General features: G+C 44.9%; 1 protein-coding gene across 2 annotated transcripts in view; it reads right to left on the bottom strand.

Annotated features, from left to right (window-relative positions):
* Positions 1–16,441, bottom strand: part of TTC23L (tetratricopeptide repeat domain 23 like) — a 57,141-nt gene that overhangs the window by 37,641 nt on the left and 3,059 nt on the right. For both annotated transcript variants that reach the window (XM_064479952.1, XM_031443807.2), the window contains exons 3-6: positions 14,325–14,508; positions 10,758–10,881; positions 3,115–3,271; positions 1,623–1,748 (exon numbers count right to left, since the gene is read on the bottom strand). In XM_064479952.1, coding sequence (XP_064336022.1) covers positions 1,623–1,748; positions 3,115–3,271; positions 10,758–10,881; positions 14,325–14,508 — 591 coding nt within the window. The remainder of the gene's footprint in view (positions 1–1,622; positions 1,749–3,114; positions 3,272–10,757; positions 10,882–14,324; positions 14,509–16,441) is intronic.

Raw genomic sequence — 16,441 nt, 5'->3', positions numbered from 1 at the left:
ATTACTTTATATAAGGCATTATGCAGTAGTTACAATTTATTTTAAGCTGTAAGATTTATTCCTCCTCTGAAGATTAGGATTTTCAATCAAAATAATATATAAAGCATGTTATCTGATAATCCTTTACAAAAAAATTGGGGGGTTCAGTTAGACCACTATTTCCCTTGAATATAAGAGCAGAAGTTACAGAATGATGCCTTTCATCTAGAGCTTATAGACAAATATTAGCCAAGTTGTCTGGCCTGAAGAATCTTGCCTCATTTTCTCCACCTTTAAAATGGGAAAAAAGATTTGCCCTTACTAGGTATCTGGTTGGTATCAGACATAACTCAGTGTGGCATAGAAGTTATGCATTCCGATGACCCAGTGCTGGCTCTCTTATTAGTTGTGTCTCCTTGAGTTATTTAATTTTCCTGTGCCTTAATTTCCTTATCTGTAAGTTAAAAATAAAAATACCTACTTGTGGTAGAAAACTGAGTGAAATAAATTATGGAAAGCTCATAGAACAGCGTCTAGGATGTAGTTATACTTGGGTGACCATTCCAACACTTAGAACAGTGCACGCACAAAGCAGGTGCTCAACAGTGTGGGATGGATGAATGAAACGTGCACTAGAATTTATTCTGAAAGTAGAACAAGGTCACCTTTCACATAAGCATGAAAACCTTAGTCACTGCCCCACGTGACAGCAGTAGACACTCACTAGACTCTAATTTACCTCCCCGTGGACTGAAGTCAATAGTCTGACTTAACTCTGGACTTTGGGACATCTCCCCATCATTTCTCATGTGACTTCTAGATTCATGGTTGTCTAGAGGAGACAGGCATGGCTCACATATTTCATTTACTTCCCATTCAGTTGTTTACACTACCAAGCCAAGTGCTTACAGTTCCGGAAACAGCTTGCTTTCAAGGATGTGAAGATGTCTGAAAAATCTAGGGAACTGTAAGACCTTTTATTACTCTTTTTTTCTTCTGATAATCTGATGGGCCCACTCTTATAACTAAACGTTCTGATTCTCAGAGGATCCCTAACCCATCTGTAAAATAGCCAAGTCTTGTCCTGGCTTGAACCAACTACATGAACTTTGTTTCCATACGGAACAGAACTTTACTTAAAAATGCTTGTGCTATGCGTAACTCCTGGACCGCCAATAAACTAACTGTCTTGATTAAGCGTTCCCTCTTCATCTTTTAAGTTGTCATACATACGTAATGACAAAAGTAGGTGGCAATTCGGGGAAAAAAAGGTAATTTTAGAAAAAGTATGAGCACCACAGGAGGGGCTAAGGGTCTGTAAGTTCAGATCAAGTTCAGATCCAACACTTAAAGCTCGTCTCCTTGGACGGTCTGTTTAACCTCAGCCCAGTCCTTGCCCTCTCTCTGCTGAGATAATAATTGCACCAACGCCCTGAGTAGTGGCTGTGACGACTAACTGGGGCGGAGCACACGAAGCTTAGACCACGGTGGATGCATTTGGTAAATAGAGGCCTCTCTATCATTTGAGTCTCTGGTCCATTTGCTCTGAATGTTTTTCTCCCCCTCTACAGAGACTACAGAACAACCATGTGCTTCCAGGCCTTATTCATAAAAGTCCAAGCTTCTCTAGGCCCAGATCGTACCTGCCCAAGGCAATCATTAGGTCTTTCTCTGAGACCTGTAATCCACAAACGCCTCCCTTGTATGATTCTTTCAGCTCCTTCATGTTTCTGTCTGACTTCTGCAGATTGAAATAAGCCTCCTTGCCAGTGAAACAGTCAAGGAAAATGCTGGGTACACACCCCACCCTATGAAGCAGGGACAGCAGCTGGTAAGCAAACAGAAGGGCCCTTTAGGAAAAGGAAGCAGTATTTGAAAATGGGCACTTCCCTGGGTTCTCTGTTTTCCATCTGTATATGTCGTGTAGAAGGGAGGATGCTTTAGAAAAGGAACAGGGCCCTGGGTGTCCTGTGGTGGTGTCTGAATCCAGGGCTGGGGTGGGTGGGGAGCATTCGGAGTGAACGGAAACCATAAATTAACACTAGATTTCCTTGGAGGCCTCTACTGCGTGACAACAGTTATTCATCTTTTCCCAAGTTGGCTTCTATGAATGGTAAAAGAGAGGAACTAATTCTGCTGAAAGGGACTTTCTGGGCCATTTAGAAAGTCCAAGCAAAGCAGGTTTTTGGCAAGAGGCAAATAGCAGCAAAGAAAATCCCCTTAATTCCCAAATATCCTTCTATTTCCCACATTTTTAATAGCCCTCTGCTAAGGGCAAAAGAGAGGAAGGAAACATATCAGATTTTGCAAGCTGAGCATCAAGAGGGGGAAGCTTAGAGAGGAGAGACTGGGGACACATGGGCTCAAAGAGGGCTCAGGATTATTCATGGACATGAAATACCCTGAACAGTTTTCAAGTCCAGATGGTACCAAAAGGCCATCAAAATCACAGCTTTTTGAGGAGAGGCATATACAACAGTTCCTCCTCGGGAAATACGGAGAACTATTTCTTTTGTCTGTTTTGCTTGGCCTCCAGTTTCATGGGCAGTGTTTTCAACAGCATTTCAGAAAAACTAAAATGATCAAGAGTATATTAAATCAGAGGTTTTGGCTGTGTGTTACAATCACCTGGGGCTTTTAAAAATCTCAAGGAACAGATGCACCCCAGATCTACTAAATCAAACTCTCTGGGGTGGGACCCAAATAGCAGTAATTCTTCAAACTCCCCAGGGGAATAGAACGTGCCTTGTTGGACAAACAGGGCTTTCCATTTCCACCCATTCTCTGTCTTCCTACACTCCCCCCACTATCACCCATGTCCTCCTTGCTAATACTGATCACCTTGAGTGTCCAATGAAGAGCAGGACAGACTCCAAAAATGAATTTCAACTGGCCAGAGGATGGATGTGTCCCCAGTGAGATCCCTCCCATGGCTCAAATCAGAGCTTACAGGAATAGACACAGGAGGAACACTCATACTTTTCTAGAAGGATACTGGAGGCTCATGAAGGGCCTGGATGTTGGGACGGAACTATCAGGCCTTGGGTGCCTCTCCCAGCCCCGTGTGAGACGACCCATCTGGCTTGGGCAGCCCCCGGCCTTGCTCACCAGACCCAGCTGGGAAGGAAAGGATATTGGTTCTGTAGGAGCCAGGCCACCCCCAGCGTGTAGTAGAGCATGACCAGAGCTTCCACGATTTCCTTTTTCTCCTTGTCTGAGGTCGTGTTTTCCTTCCAGGTCAGCAGTGTATTCTTGGCGGAATCAGCATGTTTCTTGGCCTGAGCTGGGAGGCCTGGGGAAGTTTGAGGGTGGGTGGGTAAGAAGAAAAACATTAAAAAGGCATGTTTCTGTCAAAGACCTTCCTAGGGTGGGCTCGGAGGGCAGTGTGGCTGTCATACGGTCTTCAGATCGGTTTCCCAACTTGGCAGTGCATCAGAATTATCTGGAGTGCTCATAAAGAATATAGGTTCTTGGGTCACCCCTCCCACCGGAACTACTGAGTTAAAAATCTCTAGAGGAATGGGGTCCAAGACTCTACATTTTGAATTAATCCCACAAGTGCTTCTTAAGCAGCCATTCTGGCCTCAGTCTGTGGACTCTGGAAATCACTGATACAGAAGGGGTGGAAGCTGAGTACCCCACGCCCAACTCTACCACCAACGCCAGGTGACCTTTCCAACACACAACTTCTCTATCCTCCAAATGAAGAACAACAACAAAATTAAAGAAGCTGCCCCTTTATTAAACACATGGAGATCGTCCAGGAACAAACTAGGTTATGCTACAGAGTGCTAAGCTTTGAGCTTCTTGGACAAGGCGTTCTATAAAGACCAGGGCTTGTGGAAACAATCACTTCCATCTGGGGATTTTTTCAATCCAGGATGAAGCTAGTGACTGGTCACACACACACACACACACACACACACACACACACAGGATCCAATTGCTAAATGCAGTGAGGCCCCTCTCTAAGAAGATGAAGAGAATGCCAAACCCCCACTAGACAGAACTCGGGGGCATGTTTCCCCTCGTTTTCTAACTAAAAGCTGGCATTCCTGGGCACTTCCTTGAACTGCTATTTGTCCAGTTAACAGAGGGAGACTTGGGAGAATTCAGTTTATAGACCTATTTCTCATATCTAGTGATCCCTGATGGGAAAGGGAAGCCCTGGAGAAGAGAAGGGCCGGTAGAGAACAAGGTACCCTAGGAGTTCTGCTCCAGTCTGGTGTTCACGGCTCGTGTCCACTTTCATTACTCCTCTCTGCACACCCAGGGCCTGGGAAACATACTCACCCCTGCCAAGTAGGCCCACCGTGCCCCTGACTCTCACCTCACACTCCCGCCCTTAGCGTGCTCTCCCTTTGACCCTTGGAGCCTGGTTTCACAGGCTGGCTGCAGTCAGTGGCAGCAGAGATGCTTGGAAAGGATACCTGCAGCCCTCCTGTGTTCCAGGTGTGCAGGTCCTTCTTCAGGAGTTCAACAATGAGAACAGTTTCTCTGGAAGAGCCCTAAAAGTGACCCAGAAGCCAAGAGGTCTTTGTAGAATACTCAGAGATGCCTGCTCTACAGGTCTCCACTGAAGAGAAAAACGGACTCTGGCATGAGAGAGGGCTGCATCTTAAGTTCCCAGAGAACAGTGGTACTGACGTTGCACTGTGCATCATAAGTCCCCTGTTAACTGCAGATTCCCGCGCCTCCAGCAGTAATGGCTCACAAGCTCTAAGGTGAGAACCAAGGATTCAGATTTATAGCACCCATCCTAGGTGATAGTGATGTAGGCCGTCTGAGGACCCCACTTGGAGAAACACTGAATTAGTGACGTCTTTATACAGGAGGCGGGACTCATCTCCTTTCTGAAGAGTAGGTGGAGTTTTGACTGATGGAGAAGAATGGAAAATGAGTTTCCACTTGGAGTAAACAGCTTAAGGTCATAAAGACAGAATAAGCGTGTGTGTGGGCGCACATGTGCCCATGTGCCCTGGTGGGGTGGGCTGAGAGGTGGGTGTTAGAGTATTAGGGAAGGCGGTAAGAAGACCAGTCTGACTGAAGGGGGGTTTCAACTGCAAGACATGTAAGGAAAATGGAGTCCTGGATGCCAAGATGAGCAAGTTGGATTTGATCTGTTAGGTAACAGGGTTAGGTCAGGAAGAAGGCAGCAGCCACAAAAAAAACTACCAGCGATGGAAAGTGGAAACGGAAAGAGTCTTTTTATCAAATAGGTTGTTATCCACCACTGGGTGGGCCCTTGGGGGTGTGTCAACAAGGAGTACAGTTTGTCCACATTGTAAACTGATCATAACTCAATAGAAAAAAATAAATGAGGAGCACAGGAATCCCACTTAGATGCTTCTCTGGGTCTACAGGAAGGAAAAAAGAAGGAAACTGGATGAGCTATTGAAAATCACCCCTGGGTCAGCACAGCACTGCTTCTGGGCTCCTGAATGGAAAACAAATCCAAAACTTGTTCTGAGGCTTTGCAAGTCTGCCCACTCCCCCCACACCCCATCTCTAGGGGCCCGTGCTGGTTGTGAAATCCCCAACAGGAATACTTTCCTCTAAACTCAGCAGCTAATTCATTCCACAGTGCTTTGCCTCCACTTGACCATGCCCCACACTGTGGTCCTTCTGATGAAAAAGCTGAGCTGGTGACCACTTAAGTAAACTGAACAAGGATCTTGACTTAAAATAGCTTAGTAAACTTTAAAGGCAATCCTAAAGACAAAATGACTCCTTTACCCTTCCCAGAATCCACCCTGGTCTCCAAAGTGGAGTGCGTGTACTCCTACAGGTGTGCAGATGCCATGAGGGTGTGGGGAAAAAATCAAAACCCCTCTGTTTTAAAAAAACTCTTTTTTGTTTTCTATTTTTATGAACATTTATAATATTTCATAATATTTAATACTATTATATATAATTTATAATAAATACATATTTATGTAGAGTGCTCAAAATTTTTTTAGTGACAAGGGAGCTAATTCTCAAGAATTTAGAAACCACTGCTCTAGACAAGTATTTTCCAACGTTTTCCAGTAAGAAAGAGCTCTTTTTATGTTTTAAAAAACCTCACTGTGTGATAATATTTTTGTAGCACGAGAAAAAATTCAAGATGACAAAAAGTATGATGAATCAGAATCAGGAATACTCTGAAATGTACTTGCTTTTTATTAATTGCAAGAACACCCTCTTTTATGTAAAAACAACACTCTGCCTATATGTCTATGTACAAGACTTACTTTCTCTCTCTATGGAGGCTGCTCACAGATCAGTGATCTTGCTCCCTAACCCCAAGTTCCACCTCCCCAATTCCAATGTCTGCTCTGAGACCAAATCATTTTCCTTTACTTGCCCTTCCAAGGGCATCAGCCTTTTCCCTGCACCAACAGTGCAGCAACTACAAAAGAAAATCAGAGTGGCTGTAAGAGTCACTTCTGGAGCCTGAGATTCAGAAATCACATGGACATACTGATGAGCTGGAAATGGGGTCCAGAGATTGTCCACCAAATGTATCAGTCATTTTGCTTTAGCTGGGGTAAGATTTCACCACTGACGTCGGTTACTCTGACTCAGGTTACAGAGAATCTGCTCAGAGCTACTCAGTCTTTGGAGGCTGCTGCTGTCACCTTTGGTCATCGCCTCTAGTTAAGAAGTTCTCGTGGCACCGTGATTAAGAGAGCAGGATGGGGAGTAGGCTTCCAGGTACAGAACCTGGCTTAGCCACTTACTGCTTGCCTGAGGTACGATTTCATCTATCTGTGCCTCAGTTTATTTACCTATCAAACTGAAATGAAAATACCCGCCGCCTTTGTAGGATTGTTGCAAGGATCAACTTAATTAACTCATGAAAAAGAATTAAATACTACCTGGCACCCAGGAATGAAATCAGTTTGAATAAATATGAGCCAATATTATTATCATTACTACCAGGGTCTGTTCCTCTTAAGCATTTTGTCATACTTGTCCTTACGCACTTTAGGCATTTTTCAAAAAGCTGCTCACAGAATTTCTATAAAAGGCTGCCTTTTCAAATGCATACTCACTTCACATAGGTACTAGGCTTCCTGTAGGTCAGATCACCTGGTTTTTATCATTCCCTGCTGTTCCTATACCGGATTTTTTTTTTAACCAATTAGAGAAGGTAGGGTTCATGACTGATGCTTCTCTTCCTATATTTTCCAACACTAATAATAGAGCCCCAGATACCTGGAAAGCTCCCGGTAGTAACAGGCTAACTGATTAATTCAATGTTTCATTAATAGTAGGCAAAATATCATGAACCTGCTTGTCCACATTATGTCTTCTCCTTCCTGAACTCGTGGAGACAGTGTGCCCGAGGTGGCTTCTGCTTTGCAAAAGCCTTGTGCTCTCTCGTTACTGCCTCCTGACCCCCATTCCATCCATCGTTCCATCTTTTTAAAACTCAAACTCTCTAACTAGCTCTCTCCTCGCTGCCTAAAATCTTCTTGAGTCTCCTCCTCTTAGGAAATTATCTTCAGTGACTTTTCTGCATTCCCTAGCGACCCTCCTCTTTGCCCTCCTTCCGTCCAACATGCAGCACGTAGCTCACGTAGCCTGGTCTACTGGCCCACTCCCTCCCCTCATCCCTGGGATCTGGCGTCTGCTCCCACCATTCTGCAAAACCATTCTGAGCTGAGGTCCCCAAAGACCCACTACCCAGTAATGCAATCACGGTCGCTTGCACCCCCACCTCGCAGCAGCATCAGACACCTTAGCTGCTTGGCTTCTCTTGGTGCCCAAGGCACTGCACCAACTCAGTTCTCTTTGATAAACCTTCTCTCATCAATTCTCTGCCCTCTCTTTACCAAGGCCCTCTGTTCCCTTCCATTAACATGTCCGGTCTCCAAGGGTCTGCCTTTCAGTTTCTTCCTTTCCTTCTCTCTTTCTTCCACAAGCCTTTATCAACTCCTGTAACTTTACCTTTGGCCAACAAGCTTACAACTGTCCATGTCCCCTCCCTAGTTCGGGTCTCAGCTATTCCCCCAGGCCCGTGACTCCTCTTCTCTCCTCCCAAGTCCTGGTCCCAGCTTCCCGGCACCAAGCGAAAATATACTAGCAGACTTCTCTATCACAATTCAGACTCAGTATCTCAAAGCCAGACCCACCACTCCCCTCCTGCTCCGCTTCCTGCCCTGACCTGCTCAGCTCTCACGACGGCACCTTGAAGGGCCTAAACTTCACAGTCATTTGGGGCCTCATTTTCCCTCAACCCCAAATCCAGTACCACATCCTGCCAATTCTTCCTTCACAGTCTTTTTCTAAAGATCATTTTTGAATAGGTAATACATTCCCAGAGTTCAAAAGTTAAAACTGTTTGAAAAGGTAAACGTCGAGGGGTCTCACTTCGAATGCTATTCCCTGTTGCCACAAGCAACCTCCAGGTAACTTTTGTTTTCTTTCTTGTGTTTCCTTCAGCGTTTCTTTATATGAATACAAGCACATATTCTCCTTTCTCTCCCCTCCTTCACACAAAAGGAGATGGGACAAACACTGTCCTATAGCGTGTGTTTTCTTTTGCCTGAAGCTGCATCCAGGGGATCCTTCCCTCATGGTTAGTATACAGCGCTTCCTCACGCTGTTTGTAAAGCTGCATGTACCCCCATAGTGTGCATTAGTCCTTCAGTGACGAGTACACTTGGTTGTTGCCAGTCTTCTACTACCATAAACAAGGCTGCAGATACTAACCTCACCCATATGTTATTTTTTAAGTGTGTATTTAGGAAAGAGTCCCAGCAGCGGAATTTCTGGCTTAAAAGATAAATGCATCTGTCCTTCATAGACTCTTACATCCTTACCTTCCCACTCATGCCCCCATCACCAGCCTGGCTTTGCACCCAGATGACTGAGAGCGCTCCCATTCACTGCTAGACTGACCTTCCCCAAAGCACACCTTGACGTGTTCACCCCCCTGCTGGAAAATCTCCAATTGTCCTCCTTGCTGACCAGCCAATGACAAATTCCTTAGCCTACGCAATGTGCCCCCCTTCCAGGTTCACCTGAGCGGTCCCCACCTCAGCTAGACAAGGGCCGCTGACTGCTTTCTGAACACACACTGCACTTTCCTCCCTCCCGGCCTCTGCCCAGGCCTTGTTCTTCATCAGAAATGTGCGCCCATTCTTCTGCCTGCTCAACCCTACTCATTTTAAAGGGCACTGCTGTATAGTACCTCTTCCTGAATCTATCACTTGCTAGCTTCAGCCAGAAATGATTTCACCCAGCTTCCCCAGGGCCCTGCACTCAGTCAGTTAAACGGCATTTGCCTTCTGGTAACTTTTATCAGAACTATCTGTGCGGAGGTCACCTTCTACACAAGGCTGTAAGATCTTTGAAGGCAAAGACTGTGCCTTCTGTACTGATGGCTCCCAAAGCCCTCTTCACGGTACTTCGCATATACAAGTGTCTCGTTAAATACTTACTGGAAGACCGTTTATTGAGAGAAATTATCCCTTTGGCTTGACCTCCCATCCCCCAATGAGGGAAAAGGCTCCCAGGGAAGTGAGGCAGGCAAGCAGGTCTGATGGCGGTAAAACACGCACGTGGTGCAGCGAGGCATGAACACACCCAGACGCCTACGTCCTGCCTACACAGAAGCCTGGCTCATGAATTCTGTCCATTTTAAAGCAGTTGCAGGATTCTTGACAACAAAACTGAGTGGAGTTCAGCAAGCACTTCATCCCTCTTGAAGATTTGTGATTTTTCAAAGTTTTAGTTGTTTTATTCCAAGGACCACAGACTTTAAAAAAAGAGTTAAAATGAAGGCCTATCCCTGAAATAAGAGACCTTGGGCTATTCTCACGGAAAGGTCATGATCATAAACTATTCTAGAAAAACGCTAGGCTAGGCTTCAGGAAGGCTGGATTCAAGGCTGGGTATTCCATCTAATCGGGAAGTGGTTTTTCCTATCTAGGGGACACAAGGACACAAAAACCTTCCTTTACAGGAACCCTTTCTCCCCCTCCAACCTACTAACTGAACGTGGTTCTCTGTTCAGGTGGCAGGGAGGACTGTGAATTAGAGAAAAGAAGGTGGTGTTGCTGTTTCCCTGTTGACTCAGCTTGGAATCTAATTGGAGAAGTAAAATTCAAAATCTGTTTGTGGCTGTTCACAGAAAGGGTTGATTTCAGAAGATGAAGGCCAACCTCCTTCCACAGACCCACCACAGTCAACCTCCAAAGAAAGGGAGGCAGCATTTGGTCTGCCCCCGGTTCAGACAAATGTCCCCGTCAAATACTTCCAGTATCTTCCTCTCAGGTTCCAGCGGCCATTGCCTCCAGCCTGAATTTCAGAGAAAGTTCCCAAAGTTGTCTCCCTCATTCTAGGCTCTCCCAGGGCCCAAGAGGTATACTTGTTGGTGTCAAACCAAGTGTCAGTGACTTGCCAGTTGCCAAATCCATGGGTACCTCTTCAGCCTTCACCGCATTTGACCTCTCCCCGCCATCTGCACCTGCTGGAACCACGCTGCACCTCTTTTCGAAACCCTTTCCCCTCCCTTGGCTTCCCTGACCCAGTGCCTCCTGATTCCTCTATTTTCACACTGCCTTGGCTTCTCCTAACGCTCCTGGTCCCAGTCCTCTGTCCTCTGCCCTCTTTCCCTCATTATTAGTTCTACTTCTAAATCCCTGTCTCACTGCCTGCCTCATCCATGGATTTTGCCTCCTCCTGACAAGGTGCGAGCTGGGGACAGGATGGACTGTGGTTGTGTGTGGGCTCAGTGTGGCCCTCCCAGGCCGGCCCGCCCAGACCCAGCCGGGAAAACCAAGTACCTCTCAGTGTCAAGTAGCCATATGCCAGGCTAGCCAGAGCCTGTGCACACTTCCAGTGTTCTTCCCCAAAAATGATCCGAGACAGGATGACACACCGAATCAGCTCCTTGTTTGCTTGGGTATTCTGTGGAGAGCAAACAAGTCATGATGCTTTTTGGAAAGGAAGAAAATCTCCAGCCCAGTCTTCTCACTGGGCTGCTGGACTGAATCCACTGTCATCTTTTTCTCTCCTCTTCCCTCCCCATCCCACATCCAATCTGACAAGTCCTGCCGGCTCCACCTTATTCCAAAACTAAAGCCAAGCTCTCCTCATTCCTGCCATGTATACCCGGCCCAGGCCCCCCTCAACTTTTACCTTGGTGACAACAGCCCCTCCTGCCACCACTCTTGGCCCCATGGTCTACTTTCTATATCATAGTCAGAGTGACTTCTTTTAACCTTCTATTGTGAAAAACTTTTAACAATATACAAAAATTGCACGGAGAATGACTCACTTAGCTTCACTGGGTTAACTCCTCACGGTCAATCTTGTTTCACATCTGTGCTCCTCACTCACCCACCCTCTCCCTCCATGATTCTGAAGCAAATCAAAGATACTAAGCTATCTCCTATTTCCTAAGTAGCTCCAAAAAATACAGACTTAGAAATAAAACCACAAAATCATTCTCTCACCAAAATATTACCAATGATTCCTTACTATCAAATATCTAGTCTCATAAATCAAATAATTACTTTATAAATCTAATCTTTCTTTTACAGTTGGACTGTCCATGCACTGAGATCAGTCTCCTGAGTCTCTTTTCCTCCAGAGGTTCCACCTGCATTCCTAATTCTTTTTATTGCAAATTATTTGTTGAAGAAATGGAATTACTTGGTTTACAGGATGTCCCAAAGGTATAAGTTTTGTTGATTGTCTTCTTATGGTGTCACTTGACATGTTCCTCCCTTTTCCATTCTGCCTTTATACTGGTATTTGGACTGAGAAGTTTAGTTACCTTTAGCTTTTTTTTTTTTTTTAAGCTAAACTCCTTCATATGTTCTTTCATCAGAAGACACCCACCCTCTGGTTGTCTCTTTCTGATAAAAGCACAACTACATGAATTAATAAAAGATTATAAAGTGGTGATATCCTAATTCTACCGTTTGTTCCTTATCTGTTAGCTAACTTTATAAGAAGAAATCTCTCCTGATCTACTTTCTGGTTACCCAATAGTACAGTTCATTTCAGAAAGACAGGCTACGTGCTTTACTCTTTCCCTTTATTTACCAGCTTCCAGAGTAGCAAGTTCATACACAAGCATCCTCCCATGGTGACCAAATAGCTAGTTTCTTATTATTATAAACTTAATGGATTTTTAAACACATCTGATGTTCCTGAACATGGCAAACGAACTTCTAACTCAGCGTTTACACCTACTATTCTCCCAGCTTGGCAACCTCTTACACACCACTCACTCTCTCATTTCATTTCCATTTTGTTCCTCTCGGAGAGACCTTCCTGGGCCACCTTATCTAAAGCAGCCTCTCACCCCATCATTTACTGTCCCATTACATATCTGATTTCTTTCTTCATGGCACTTACCTCTCTCTGATAGTGAATTAAGTATTTGTTTGTTTGTTTGCCTATTATCTGTCTCCTCAATTAGAAAGTAAATTCCTCAAGAACAGAAGTTTCTTTCTCATGTTCACTACTGTATGCCCAGTGCACAGAGGAGGGCCTCATTATTCATTAAGTATATCACTTCTCTATTGGCAAGGATAAAGATGGGGTGGGGAAAGAGCCCCCGGCCCCTGTAGAACTGACAGGGAGAGCTCTCTAAGAAATCACAGAATGGCATCTTCAAGTCATAGGTGTCAGTGGCTTTACAAACACAGTCATCAGCTGGCTGCACTAACTGACAAAGACAGGCATTTATCTCCTGGTGAGGGGAAAACGGCACTTCCCAGATTCAAAAGCCCGGCGCATCAGCCCTGGTTCTATTGTTCACTAATTGTGGTATTTGGGGCAAGATTATCCTGAGTCCCAGCTTCCTTTTCTATTTGGAAATCTACACCGTCCACCTCATGGAGTTACTGTAAGGGAAGTGAGTCAGCATCAGAGTGATCCAAATTTGTTACGTGCCAACCCATTTACACAGTTACACACAGACACAGTATCCAAGGATGGCTCCCTCCTGATCCCGCCTCCTCCCTAACCTGATGCTTCACCTGCTCCCAGCTCAAATACACACATGCAAACAATGTTAGAGGGACATTTCCCCTCATGCTTTAAAAACATCCACTCAGTCCGAATTTCTGAGGGTTCTCCCTGGGCTGAGCACAGTAAATGCTGAGCTCTATTCTGAGGGGGGAGCAGAACACCATGGAAGATCGCTGGAATGGGGGTCCAAAGCCTTGAGTTGTGTCCTGGCTGGACGTTCTGTCCTCATCCATCCCCAGACTCCCTGCCCTGGGGAAACGGAGACAATCCACGTGGGCTCCAGAGGTCAACCCAGCACTGCCACTGCCAATCCTCCTGCCCTTCGGGGCTGCCAGCACTGGGCTGGGCTAGATTCACTTGAACTCTGAATCTTTGTTGGTATCCAAGCTGGTCAAGTCATTGTCAAGCCTTAAAAGCCCAACCTGCACCCCACAGCAGTTGGTACTTGTCTTTGTAGAAGTGATCATTCTAGCCTAGATTCATGAAATCCTAGTGGGTCCAGGCCAGGATGACTGTCCTTTGGAAGTTTCTGGGTAATTTACAGAGGTAAATTTAGATACATCCATTTAAGGGGGTATCAGCTTCTCTTATCTCCCTCCGAGGTGTCTCTCAGGCTCTCCTAAGCCATCTGCAGACTGTTCTTCACACATGTGCTTTAAGATCATGTTTTCCCCATGGCCAGGAATGGCCGGCAAGTCAGTGTGTGAGCTCCTCTGTTGGTGAAGTATGCTCTGGGTGCAGGCTAGTGTCTGTGTTTTAATAATGAGGGTCACTGTCATGCTGCTGCAGGTCCCTGGATTTTGAACCCTCTTGTAAACCCTTGCTCCGAGGTCCTAGTTCCCAAGTCCTTGCTGTGCTCTTAGGGATGGATGCCCGGACTCTCTGAGCCCTGCTGCTACCGCCCACTTCCGGTCCTTTGCTTTGCTTATGATTCCACTGTCCCCGCAGGCATCTTACCACATCCTTGCCAGGCCTGAGCCTACACTCTGCCTGGCTCCCCTTGTTCCCAGCCTCCTGCCTCACTATTCTGGCCTTTTTGTTACCCAAGATACTACCCTGAAACCTTTCAGGAGGAATCAAAAACTGTTCTTTAATTAAAGGTAATCAAACAGCAACAGGAAGAACTAAATGTTAATGCTGAGTTTAAATCTCAGAGTGCAAATACTCAAGGAAGCACATGCAGAGTGCCCCAGCATGGAGCACGAAGGCGGGCTCGCTCCCCAGCTCTGCTCTGCTTGGTTTCCTCCCACTTATTAAGAAATAACACCTTCCTCTCCCTCATGTGCTTCAGTCTACAGTTAAGGAAGAGCTTCTCTAGTCATGGACATATTTTCAAATGGAAAAATCCAGTGAGTTTTTTGTTTTACCATTTTCTCCTTAATCAGTTGAGCTATTTTCTTCTGGGATTGAGCCAGTTGCTCTTTGGGAAAAGACATACAGTCTATGGCCTTCTTCGCCTTGGCGTTAGTGTCTTCTTCACTCTCTCCAGACCCACTAATGGGACACAACCCATCTGTTCGCTGATGCGCTGGGATCTTGGTTTGCTTTGGCCTGTGGGTACCAGAGAGTGACAATGGAGTCAGATTTGACCTTTGCAGATCTCAAATACGGTAGAACTGAAGGACAGAGCCCTCCCAACTAGGGGCTAGGGATATGATCGCTAAAACAAACCTGAGGAATAAAGCTAGGTGGTAAACCTATGTCACTCACAAAGCCCAGAATTCAGACAGCAATGTGGTGGTCCAAGTGAAACAGATGTGGTGAAACATCCACCTACAGCAGAGACACAGCTGTGCTGCCTTCTAACTACGTGACCTGAAACAAGTTATTAATTTGCTTTTCTGTAAAATCAAGTCAATATGAATTCCTACCTGATGAGGTCATGGGATTAAATCAGATAATACATATAAATCACTTAGCATAGTGCCTGCTATTTAGTAAGTGCTCTTTAACATTAGTTATTGTTATTTTATTAGCTCTATGACTTGAGGGTACTGAATTGGAAGATCTCAAAGATTCCTGATGTTCTAAAATTCTGGACCAAATTGGGGCGAGGGGGGGATGGATATAATGAAATAAGGTAAAGGGAAGTAACACTTTGCGGTCAGAACTTCACATGTCCTCGTTCATATTTCTTGACAGCTTCAACATATATAGTAACTAAAGAGGATGTGGTCCCACTGTGGAGAGGAGAGGGAACCCACACTGGGTCAAGTGCAGATTCAGAAGAGAAATGTCCTTTGCAATTATGTTAGGAAAAAATGTGTTTGAAAAACAGCTGAGTGGTTGAAAATCTTCCCTCTCCTTCCCCAGCGCTCCCCACCACCCCCAATACACACACACACACACACACACACACACACACACACACAATGTAGATCTCACACTTCAATGCTGAGCATAATTATGAATGGGTAATTGGTATGACACTGATAAAAGTCAAAAGAGCTAATACTATATAACAAAGGAGATAATAGATATCCTAACTCTACCAGAAAAATCAAAATAAAGTGAGCTAGAAGAAATAGAATTTTAAGATCTTAAGGGCAACCACAGAAATTTTAACTATAATCTAATCCCCGAAAGAATCGCCTTTGTATTCACAATAGCTTTTAAAAGTCCAACCATTGCATAGTTTTTAAAATAAATGTATCTTCCTTTTCCACTTATTAGATAAGTCATAAATGTTCACTGTTAACAAAAAAAAAGAAAGGAAAATTCAGAAAGGAAAATAAATGTCAGGTGTAAACTTTTACACCAGTTTTGAAAAAATGACATGATTAATATCTATCCAGAGTCTTGTTCTAAATAACTGACATTTACTTAGGCACGTGGACAAACCAGGTTCTGTGGGTAGGAGAGCAACATTTCTTCAGGCTCAGGCGCAGGCCCTGGCAGGATTGCCTTCTGCCCACCAACAAAGTGTGCTTTCAGAAGACACGCAAACTCCATAGAAGAGCCAGGGAAAGCAGGTGACACTGGCTGGTGATCAGGAGACTGGTGCTAACCTTGCCTCTTCTCTACCTGGTGAATTCCGTACTCCTCCTCCAAGACCCAACTTGAATGTCACCTCTGCTGGAAGTCTCACACTAGAGTAGCAGTAGCGACACCCTCCAAAGGGCTTGCAAAAATTTCCTCCAACATCTACTATGGTGTGAATCATATTATAGTCTCCTTTTCAAAATCTGTTTTGTTTCCGAGTCTTCTTTGCTTCCTAGCAAGTAAACTCCACCAGGGCTGGGGCTGCTAATTTGTGTCTGAAACCCTGATTCCTGGCTCACAGTCAAGGCAAATAAAGGCTTGTTAAATGATGAACAAATGAATGGAAAAAGAAAGTGTAAGGTCTTTAGAATGCCTGAAAAAGACTGAAGAGAGAGGAAATTTGTGGCAAGAGATCATAATTCAAGAAAACTAACTGAAAGAAAACTTAGCCCCTCAATAGAAGATTTTGTTTAGGTTGCATATTTCACAGACCCGGAGCAGA

The sequence above is a fragment of the Camelus dromedarius genome, chromosome 3 (genome assembly GCF_036321535.1).
Source record: "Camelus dromedarius isolate mCamDro1 chromosome 3, mCamDro1.pat, whole genome shotgun sequence".
Classification (NCBI taxonomy): Eukaryota; Metazoa; Chordata; class Mammalia; order Artiodactyla; family Camelidae; genus Camelus; species Camelus dromedarius.
The sequence above is the reverse complement of the archived record's forward strand: the minus strand, read 5'-3'. Positions and strand labels throughout refer to the sequence as shown.